Consider the following 11,965-nt stretch of genomic DNA (forward strand, 5'->3'; position numbering starts at 1 on the left):
TGATATATGTACGTATATATGATATATCCTTAAAATGTGATTGAGTAACTGCAATTGATAAAAAGTCACAATACTGTTAAAGAGACTAATACATTATCTAGATTTCATTTCGTCAGGCCAAAAATATACACAAAAACAAGTCACATTTTACCCTCGAATGCTTACGGTATTCATTATCTGAACTTATTATCACATTAGAAAACATTTGCATAACAAGCAAAGTTCATAAAAGAAAATGTCGAACTTTAAAAATACACAAAATGAATTGTTATTTATTACTATATTTTATTACCCGATTATGTTTAATATTAATGAGGAATTGTTTATATTTTGCTAAAATTGTTTTGGAGTATATAAAAGACTTCACCGCAGTTAGAATTTTCAAAGAAGAATTAACCATGAAGTTATTCATTGTCATCTTGGCTATTCTTAGCTGCATGTGCATGTGCAATGCTCTTTTGGAACCTATTGCAGTGTTTATTAAAACTCTAGCTGGAGGAGAGCAAAAACCTGAAGATGGTGAGCCTCGTGTAATTCCTCGTTCTGGTGATTCGCCTGACAATGGTGAACCGGAGCCTCGTGTTGCTCGTTCTGCTGATTCTCCTGACAATGGTGAAACGGAGCCTCGTCCTGCGCCTCGTCCTGTTCCTCGTTCTGATGATTCGCCTGACAATGGTGAAACGGAGCCTCGTCCTGCGCCTCGTCCTGTTCCTCGTTCTGATGATTCGCCTGACGATGGTGAACCGGAGCCTCGTCCTGTGCCTCGCCCTGCGCCTCGCCCTGTGCCTCGTCCTTTTCCTCGTTCTGATGATTCGCCTGATGATGGTGAACCAGAGCCTCGTCCTGTGCCTCGCCCTGCGCCTCGCCCTGTGCCTCGTCCTTTTCCTCGTTCTGATGATTCGCCTGACGATGGTGAACCGGAGCCTCGTCCTGTGCCTCGCCCTGCGCCTCGCCCTGTGCCTCGCCCTGTGCCTCGCCCTTTTCCTCGTTCTGAGGAATAATGATTGCCTTCATCTGAAAATCTTCCCGGCTTTCTTGGTCCTCGTTACAGGAATATTTGAAAATAAATTAAATCATGTTTATATATAACAAACTTTTTAATAAAATTATTATTTTAATTTGGCTTATGAAAATGAAACTGGTGTTTTTAATATCATATGTATTTTTGGGCAATTGAGTTTCTAATTTAAGGAAAGTGTCATTGGAGTTGAATTAATCATGATCTATGTTCAACTGGATGCCAGAAATCAAACTTTCACTTATAGAAGAATGATTGTGTTAACTTTATAAAAAAACTATATATGGTTTGTACTATTGCAAGGTGTTTATAAAATTTAATTTTTACTACGTTTCTTAGTGAAAATTAATTTCAATGAAAATTACTGAATTGTAGAATATTACTGACTGAGATTCGAAAACATGGCCAATTTTGTTTTAAAACATTGCCAATCGAATTTGTTTTCAAAGTATGGTCTGTACCTTTTTTGATAGAACAAGAAGATATTTTACTATAAGAAACCAAGAATAAAACCACATTTTTTTAATTTTTTTTTTCAAATCTGTGATCATTTTAATAATAATTAAGAGCAGATTTCCGACAGTTCCAAATATTATTAGTCAAAAATTATTATACCATTGCCTTTCATCAATTTTTAAGAAAAATATATTCAGTCTCCTTTATAACCTATATTTCTATAGTAAAACTTTGTGGATATAACTACAGTCAATAATAAAATAAGCACACTATAAAATAAAATAAAAATTCTACAGTTCAGTTAAATTTATTCAAAATTTTGGGTACCCTACGTGGTATCAAAATATTCTGCCGAAACTGTTAACTTCCATTTAAAAAAACGCTCTCTCAATATCGAGAGAGTAGCCCACCGCAAATTCTTAGCAGTCCACATACTTCCGTATGTTAATAGTGAGGCAGAGTAAAACATGTGTGGTGAATTTATTACGTTGGTGGGCATATTAATTGGGGTGAAGTGAATTTGTCGACAAATACTCAAACTAATAGGCTTATGCGACTTAGGAAGTTCATTAGGTTTAGCTTCTTCTTTAGATATGTATATGGCAATATCTTTCTACTAGTTAGTGGGGATGGTTCCCTTCGACAGCCCTGCTCTAAAAATGTTGATAAGGTAGGGTATAAGATAAGTAAGACACTTTTGTAGGAATGCTGGAAGTATACTGTCTGCTCCAAGGGATTTGTAAGGAAAGAATGAGTTGATCGCCAATTCAATTTTATGGTCAGTGAAAATTTTACGTGCAATCCTGTTAGCATTAAAAGTTATCCTAAGCAGTTATTCGTCTAAGAGCCAACTGGTCGTTTTAGAAGTCTGTTAGAATTAGTGTGACTTTTCGAAATAACCCAGTGGATTTTAGCGCTACCGCTTAAGTTTTGATTCTCAGAGCAGAAGCTTTTCCATTATTGTCTTCTAATTTCTTTATTAAAGGCGGTGAGGGGATTCTTATAAGTGATCCGGCTACCCTATTTTATAGCCTTTTTAAAGAGTTTCCGAGATTCGAGTCTAAGTTTAGGTAGTTTATTATATCATATTATAACTCATTAATATAACTTATCGTATGTTTGTTATTGTATAAATTACTTCTGGTAGATCTTGTTGTAGCTTGAGTTATATCTAAACCTCTACACCACGACAAAGTGCTTACCGCCCACATAGAAGCAACTTTAAAAAAATGAAAACTTTAAAACTGAAGTAATTAGAGATGAAACAAAATATTGATGCAATTACGTCGTATGGGCTTAAGGCAATAGTCTAAAATATATAATCTAACCATATAAAAGTGGCAACGGCAGCACGCAACCCAAAAACTTCTATCAAAGAAAACGATTTTCATCAAACAATGAAATTATAGCTTAGTTAAAAAGTACTTTTGCCGTCACTACATAGATATATAGGAGAAAGTTAAAAGTTAACAGAAAACAATGTCATTTTTACAACTAAAAACGTTCTTTGCCGTTTCTCTAGCTTATGGAACAAACTGATATGTAGGACAATAAACATGATTTTATAATCAGATCTTATGATCGTGAATACTGTAATTATATGTAAAAAAAATATTCATCATAGTTACAATAGTCTATAGTATTGAAGTGTTGATGCTTATGCCCCATTGGCGAAGAAAAAATATCTAATTAGTATCCAAGTGATTGCTTATGTAAAACTAAGAAACTATAAAAATTTAAATTATTTTTATCAAAGTAAATATTTGCATTAACCATTTTGCAACTATTATATTGCAACAAAAGGGTATATAATTTTACAGATTTAGGGAAAGCACATATAAGTTTTAGTAAAAGCTTATTTATAGCTACTTAATAGCTAATTATATAGTTCCACTAAATCTTTCATGTCAAAGCATCTGATTATAAAATAAATTTAAACAAAAGATTTAGGCTTTAGATTTCCTTGACAATAAGAAGTAATATAAATACTTAAGGGTTTATTGTTTTACAGATTTAGACAAAGCACTTAGAATTTCAAATAAAAGGTAATTTCGTTGCTATTTAGTAGCTAATTATATAGTAGCACTTAATCTTACATGTCAAAGCATCTTATTACAAAATGAATTTAAACAAAAGATTTAGGCTTTAGATGTCATAGTGTTTCTTCTTAACAATAAAAATTGATATTAATCAATATAAATACTTAAGGGTATAAAAAATTTTATAGATTTAACCAAAGCACATAGAATTTTAAGTAAAAGCTTATTTTTCGCTATTAAATAGCAAATTATATAGCTGCAATTAATTTTTCATGTCTAAACATCTAATTACAAAATGAATTTAAACAAAAGACTTAGGCTTTAGATGTTATAATGGGTATTCTTGACAATAAAAAGTAATATTGTTAAATGTTAATACTTAATGTAATGCTAAGTTATAAATTCGGCACGTTTTCGATATATTAGTAGAAATTGTATTAAGGGGGTGAGGGGTAAGAAATAGTCGGCACATTGCTTATATCGGAACTATCCTTTAACACAACGAAAAACATGTGGCGTAACTTAAGCACATAAAAAGTTGCCAAGATCATTTAGAAACACACACTTAATAAAAATTATATATATTATATATATTAATTATATATAATTATATATATTACTAGCGGACCCGACAGACTTAGTTCTGTCAGAAAGATTTGGAATGTGGTAGTTTTTTGTTCCTACCTATTTTATAGTCGGGGCAAAAAAATCTCCTGAATAGAACAGTCACCCTGGTGTGTGGTGTTCAGCTCGGGTGACCAAAGTATCTTCTCTTTCAAGAACTTTGGCTTCTTGGACCCTTCTAGGATCCACTAAAAAACCCCGACTGGGATGTCTGCCAGAGGATTTCAAACTAAGACGTAAACTTAGAGTTCAATCCCGAAACTGAAAGCAACTCGATTCAAACTTGCGCGGTTATGAGTTGATGTCGCGCTCGCTCTTCACGCGTTTGTGATATCCAAATTCTTTCAAGTTCATTTCGGTCGTCACGTTCTTGTGCAGTATAATTAGATCGGTAATTAGTTTGGTTTGTAGCATTTCGGGTTCTTTTACCTAAATTACTTCATCTTACAGGAGGCATATCCAATATAAATTGTGTCACATCATAGTAAATTAGTGATCATAGGAAATACTGATGATGTTGCTTAGACAACAGTGAGTGTTTGTAATGTAATACGAACTTTATTGAATAGCAATAATTCGAATTTTTTTCTCGCCGTAAAAACCATCCTTGGACTTCAACGAACATATAAAAAAAAGAATTGACCAAATTGGTCCATGCATTGTTGAGTTATGCGCTTACCAACTTATTTTGCAATTCATTTTTATATTAGAACTTTATTGAATAGCAATAATTTGATTTTTTTTCTCGCCGTAAAAACCATCCTTGGATTCAGCGAACATTTAAAAAAAAAGAATTGACCAAATTGGTCCAGGCGTTGTTGAGTTATGCGCTTACCAACATATTTTTCGATTCATTTATATATATAAGATTATATATCAAATCTGTGTTTGAGTCAATTAAAAAAACTACAGAATGCTTTTTGATATTTTAACACGACATTCTTTGATTGTTCTAAGCTATATAATTGCTTAGAAAGTGATTTTGGAGATCGCGACACAATACAGGCATCAATTGTTGCAAAACAACTGGTAAGATCACTAAAATATTAAATTGATTAAGTCCGATTCTTCATAATAATTTGAAACATCTAAGCTTAAGCAGAAAACTGGACATATAGGTTCATGTTAATATTTGTTATTTACTTCTCAAATATTAAGAAAATGTTTCATTCTTGAACGAATCATCAATGGAAACAAAAAATGCATTATCTAAAATTATCTTAAACGAAAGAAATCATTGAGTGGAAAAAATAGACCAGCTCAAGTGACTTTAAAAGCTATATTTAGAAATAGTGATACTTTCTATTTTGTTGGATTTCAAAGGAATCCAACGTTTTTCGTGTCTTTTTTTGCTTAGAGTTTCTACCGTTCTACACAATAATAAAAGTTCAATGAATGAATTACTGAAACAAAAAAGTCCAGAATTGATCAATATATAAGATATTGTGTTTCATCGAGCGAATGTGTGGTAACTTGCCAAAAGCTTTTACAGCTTAGTTTTGATACCTAATAATTAGTATTTATTCCAGTCTCTACAACATTTTTTAGATGATAAAACCCTTGCTTGAAATTAGAACCAATTTTTGCCATCATTTAGTTTTATGAGCGTGAAGTCATGATGAACAAGTATTGGATCAAAATGGACAATATAAAATTCAGTTAAATATTTATTCACTATTATTCACCTTTCGCCTTTTATTTTCAAAAACAAAAAACAAATTTTTTATACTTTCTGAAAACGTTTATAAATATCGAGGAAACCATAAAGCATTGCATTTGATTCGCCGTGCTTTAGTGTCTCTGGAACAATCAAATAAAACTCTTTGGAGCTACTAGATTTATCGGTCTAAATTCATCACTAATATCATAGTATATCATCACTTAAAAATCACTAATAACAGACACATCTAATCTAATGTGTGACGCAATAACTCACTTTAAACTCTAATCTATCCGTTCTGTTTATCTACCTACCAATATTACAGAACCCATCTACTTTGAACTTATTTGTAAATAATTCGAGAAACTAGTAATATTATTCAATATAATATCTTGAAAGCCAACTTATGTTAGTTTGGACTCAACCGCAACTCTAATAAAGAGTAAAGAATTTACTGTTTTATTATATCAACTGAACATAACTATTTTTTATTTAATATTAATGATCTGTGGTATTAGTAAATTAAGGTCATACATTTTTAACATATTTCAATATCTCTTAAAATAGTCTGATAAGATAAAGATAAGAACTAACAAACATTTACCGATTCTTAACACCCCAATTCAAAAGAGAACAATGCCGTAAAAATTAAAACACTGTCAGTACAACAACTATAAAATGGTTAGTTCTGGACTGTCATTGAAACCTTACAAATACATAAGCGACAATAATCACTAAATTTAAGGTTAAGAATATAAACTGTTCTTAAATAGCTTAATATCACGCAACACGTTTGTAATAATCTGCTGAAAAAAAATATTTACAAGATTAATACAAAGCACGAAGTATTTTAAAGTATTAAAGATAAAAACTTTTTTTAAACATTTTCTATGGATTGATTTTCACCAGCAATAATAATATAAAAAGACTGATTTCGAGTAAAATTTGTCAGATTTTTAAAAACAAACAATGAAACTACTTCTGCTCTTTATTATTGTTGATTGCATATTATTGAGCAACGCTCAATTTGCTCAAGTCCATGCTGCTGCACACGTACAAGGCCTTATTGGTATGTATTTAAACGTTTAAAATATAATTTTCACGATAAACGAATTATTTCCTTGTTGAATCAATATCATCAGGAGACCGACAACGACCACCGATACGAGGACCAGCTCCTACAACAGCTCCAACACTAGCTCCAGAACCAGCCACAGGCGAACCACCAGTTTCAGAACCAGCCCCAGGCCCAACACCAGTTTCAGAACCAGCCTCAGTAACGACACCAGGACCAGACACAGCACCAACAGAAGCACCAGCACCAACAGAAGCACCAGCACCAACAGAAGCACCAGCACCAACAGAAGCACCAACAGAAGCACCAACAGCAGCACCAACACCAGCAGAAACTCCAGCACCAACACCAGCAGAAACTCCAGCACCAACACCAGATGAAACTCCAGCACCAACACCAGCAGAAACTCCAGCACCAACACCAGCTTGATATCCAGTACGAAAATCCACACCAACTTTAGAATCAGAACCATAACTTAGACCAGGTGAGACAACAACAATAACAAAGGAAATAATAAGCCAAATCAACCAATTCCCAGTGGATAAAGTAAAATGATAGCCACGACCTCTAATTGTAATATATAAAAAATTATTTTAGAAATTAATTGAAAATATTTGAACACAAATGTTATTATTTTGAAACATATTTTTGAAAATTCATTACATAATACATATATAAATGTAATCAGCAATAAATTATGTCCTTTCGAAACAGATTTAAAAATAAAAGCACATGAATATTTACACACAATTTGTTATGTATTGTGTATAATTAAAACAAAATTACCGTGGACCGGTAATACTTTATCAGCCCCTTATACTGAACCAATTGATATGCCATAAAAATATTTTTTTAATTCATCCATATGTCATGAAATTTTAACAGGACCATTAATGAAGGATTTACTTACCCGACGTATATAATTGCAAATATAATATAGTATCTACCTAGGAGTATCTATTTTAAAACGGTTTTTATTGTTCCTTGTTTTTTAGTATAGCCCCGCATAAGGTTTTCGAAATAGAATTTATTTATGACGACATTAAATAGAAATGGGGCAAATATTGTCATTATGGAAAAAAGGCAATACTACTCAAATATCCTTCACAGGACATCGCACAGTATGAATCCTCATAACAAAATTCTCGATATTTTGTATTTTGTGGATATATAGCCACCAAAATCTCAGCCATAACTTAACGGATCTTTATTTTCACAAAAATTCACAAAAAATGTTTAATGATGAACATTGAAATTCTTACCATACTATAGGTTAAACTGGCCTGATAATTTCATTATAAAATTTTAACTCATGTGGTAAAGAAGATATGGAAACTTACCTGTCATATAGTTAAACCAACAGGATGCGTCGAGTAAGAATATTTTAATCTGAGATTTAGTTAAAATCTAGTTAAATCAAATTATTTTTCTGAGTGCAAAAAATATACGTTCAGGAAATTTTTTACATAATAAAACCAAAACAGAAAAGATTGCGTTTGCTTAGGGCATCATCTCGTTAGAAACACATATTTCTGGCGATCAGAATTGACTGTATGTGTCCCACCATTTGTCATTTCCAAAAAGGTATGAGTTTATCATACTTACAGACCAAATGACACACCGTACAATGAAGGCAATATTCTTTCGATAGTTTTATTAACCTAGATGTGACAATTTTATTTGTTGACATATCCACTAATCCAAAAATGATTATCTTCACTGATAGTAGTGCTACAGAAGAAATCGTTACCATTATACTCTTTATACAAAAGAGTATAAGCAAAAAGCAAAAAATATATACCATGAAATCCATTATTTTTCCAATAGATGGCTTTTCTATACCCCGCATTGTATATGTCCTATCGGGTTACGCTATAAGATAAGCTCATCTTTGTTTCAAAGATAGACACTAGAAAAGAGAAAATACACCATAATTTACAGTTTTTCTTTGATAAAAGCAAAAACGTAAGCTAAGCAGGTGAAAATGTGAATAGTGTTTATGGTCCTGATACTGTAACTGTTTATGGCCATCATGCGGAATTTAGGTTTCGTTGATTCCGTTACGGTAATTTCTAGATTTAAATTGTCAAAGATGCACCACGCACTGGAAGGCCAATTGTCGAAAATATCGATAAAATCATGGAAATTGTCGAGTACGACCTGCTGTTGTTATGTAAGCACCATTTTGATCCATTTAAATAAGGCTGGATAAAAAAAGTACCTCATGGACCGAATTTCCATCTGTGAATCGCTGGTGACTGGTGATGATCAGTCAAAGTGGATCACCTACGAGAATGTTCGAATTGCGGTGAGCCGGCTGAATCGGTGTTATCTATTTATGACAGCATCACAGAAAAAATATAAATTGTGTTATAAATTATTTTAACTGATTTATATACTGTACTGTTGTACAAGGCTCCTGTCGCTGCGATTTTTACGAATATCAGTAAACTCTATTACTCTTGGCAAGTCGTTATTATAAAACTCAACACACAAGAACCAAATTGTATTAGCATATATAGTGTATATATTGCCAAAAATTTTTTTCAAATCGCACCGCCTCACACTGGGGTATTTGACCAATTTAGGCGGCCAAAATTATTTTTGTGTGATTTTTAACTCAAAATGTTACGTAAAGCTACTTCATGACTTTTAAAGTTGCTAAAACAAAAAAATAAACAAAATAATTAATAATGTCTAAAAAAATACACTGTGCTTGATAAAATGTTGCATATGTATGGCAAGCGGCTTCTCTCAATTCAGAATTCGAGTAAGATATTAAAACAAATAAATATTGTTTATTATATTATTATAAATATAATTATAAATATTATTATAATAATAAAAAGTATTTCAGTTTTTTAATGCGACGTTTTGGTTAAACATATTCGTATACCTAACAACAGTAAAATTATATTGAAACATTTTTTTGCTCTTACCTTAGAACAATAAGTGTAATTTAAAAAAATTTAAAATATTTAAAAATTTAATATTTCGCTATCTGAGCGAAATATTCATCCTTCTCACTTAAGCACATTATGGTGTCTTCCAGTTCATTAGTAGGAAGAAGCATTTTTAACGCTTCCTTTGTGAAAGGCTGTGATGGTTTTTTTGGCTTTGCTCTCAATCCAGTCAGGAGAGGATCTGAAGTTAATAACAGTCTATTTAATATATGTATTGCAGGACTTCCGAGAAAATTTTCGTGCATAGTTCTCACGATACAGTCTGAAATGCTTATTACGTGTTTCTGCCGCTTCTTCTGACAGTTGTCCTATAGGCAGCAGTGCATTTTTAATGACAATTTCTCCATGAATAAGAATCTTATGCATAGTAGGCGTCATAGGATACCATGGATACAATATTACGTACAGCTTCGCTGTATCGAAAGCATATTGATTAAATTTTTCAGTATCAATGTCATATCCACTTGATATGACTTCCAAAATCACTTTTAAACAAAAAATTAGGTTTGGATCTATACTCGTAATTTCTGCTGATAACTCAGGCTCAGAAAAAAATCGACTACTTATGTTCCCATCATTACTATTTCCGAATCCAGGTTTAGGCATATCTACAATAAGACCCATTTTGTTTTTGAATGCCTTTTGAATTTTGATTACACGGAAACACATAGTATACATAGATCACAAACGCTGCTTATGAGTACACTGAATGCTGCTGGTGCGCTTGATTAGGATTTCAAATACTCACAAAAATTAGTAAATATTAACTTTATCTTCAATGTTTCAATGTGTCAGATCTTTACATTTCAGGCATAACAATATTTTTTCTCCTACATTATCTAAGTATTATGTTTACTCGTTTTGTATACGAAGCAATGCAAAATATTGCTTCAAATATGCATGACTCTACTTCACTTTTTTGCTGCTTACAAAGTCATCCGCAAAAATCCGCAGCCAAACTTTTTTTTTCTTAAATGAAGAAACTTTCACCTTTATAATGCAGTTAATATCATAGTGGAATATTGCGGAATTCTATAACTTTTTAACTATAATGCATTCGCTTAAATCAAAAAAATTCATTCAAATTGCAACTTTTAGATTAAAGCCTCAACAGCACTAAAACACAGAATATCTACTTTAAATTTTATGAGTAGATCTCTAATTACCTGCTTTAAACGATGTCATAATTTATATCTTTAAAGAATGTTGTCGCTATTAATAATATCACTTTTTATTAGCTACTAGTGTAAGTTGCAACTCAAACAAAAATTTTACTTTCAAAATGCTCCACTTCAAATCAGCTGTTCATGCGAATGGCAGCTCAGAGAAAAATAAAAAAAAACATAATTTTGTAGCAAATTCTATTTTGTAAAGTCCCCAATTAAAAATTTTTATGAAAAATTAATTTCAAAAATTCGATTTTTGGCCGCCTAAATTGAGCAAATACCCCTATGTGCGCCTTGGAAATTGGAATACCTATAAATCTGGATTATTATTTCATTTAAATTCATTAAACTTTGGCTATGAGTGCAGAAATTTTTTTAATATTTAAATCGGTTTTAAATGTGAAATTTTTTTATTTGAAGTGAATTAGGTTATTTCATTAGAATTTTGAATGCAATGCATTATTCTTTAACCCTCACCTGTAAACTTAGTACCCTTACCCTTACCCAGACAGCACTTATAAAAATGAAGTTAATTTAATTGAGGAGAATAAAAGAAAGGTCAATAAATATATAATATTCATTTTGCTTTTAAAGTAATTTCAGGTTCAGGACTCTGTGTCATAATAGAGTATAGAATTCATAACATTGTGTACTTAACATACTTAACGATTAGTTACTAATCTTTATTCCGAATAATTAATTTAAATTTTTTCCGTCACTGAAAAAATTAAATTACAATTATATGAAATTACAATTAGTATTGTTTTACAAAAGGAACTTATATAAGTATAACTTATAATTTTTGTAATCTATATTATCTAACCCCTTTTGTTAAGCAATTTTAAAAAATTATCATATCAATAAAAGAATCTATTGTTTTCCACTCTTAAGCATTATTGTTCTATTATCTACAAAAAAAAATAATGTTAAACGTATGTCTTTTAAAACGTATAAAATTATCTGC

At 31.5% G+C, this 11,965-nt stretch overlaps 2 protein-coding genes across 2 annotated transcripts; both read left to right on the forward strand.

The window, feature by feature from the left end:
- The first annotated feature begins 398 nt into the window (after positions 1 to 398).
- LOC119666659 (protein TsetseEP-like) lies at positions 399 to 1,001 on the forward strand. Its single transcript, XM_038075940.1, has one exon. The coding sequence runs from the start codon at positions 399 to 401 to the stop codon at positions 999 to 1,001; it is 603 nt and encodes a 200-aa protein (XP_037931868.1).
- A 5,754-nt stretch (positions 1,002 to 6,755) lies between these two features.
- On the forward strand, positions 6,756 to 7,610 carry LOC119669657 (skin secretory protein xP2-like). Its single transcript, XM_038079648.1, has 2 exons — positions 6,756 to 6,866; positions 6,940 to 7,610. Exons 1-2 carry the CDS (start codon positions 6,767 to 6,769, stop codon positions 7,299 to 7,301), a joined length of 462 nt encoding a protein of 153 aa, XP_037935576.1. The 5' UTR covers positions 6,756 to 6,766; the 3' UTR covers positions 7,302 to 7,610.
- Positions 7,611 to 11,965: the final 4,355 nt, after the last annotated feature.

The sequence above is a fragment of the Teleopsis dalmanni genome, chromosome 1, assembly GCF_002237135.1.
Source record: "Teleopsis dalmanni isolate 2A chromosome 1, ASM223713v2, whole genome shotgun sequence".
Classification (NCBI taxonomy): domain Eukaryota; kingdom Metazoa; phylum Arthropoda; class Insecta; order Diptera; family Diopsidae; genus Teleopsis; species Teleopsis dalmanni.

Bases quoted from the DNA above. Each gene is read 5' to 3' on its own strand.
- LOC119666659 (XM_038075940.1), top strand. From the start codon at position 399: ATGAAGTTATTCATTGTCATCTTGGCTATTCTTAGCTGCATGTGCATG.
- LOC119669657 (XM_038079648.1), top strand. From the start codon at position 6,767: ATGAAACTACTTCTGCTCTTTATTATTGTTGATTGCATATTATTGAGC. The intron at 6,867-6,939 runs GTATGTATTTAA...CAATATCATCAG, and splicing joins ACACGTACAAGGCCTTATTG to GAGACCGACAACGACCACCG.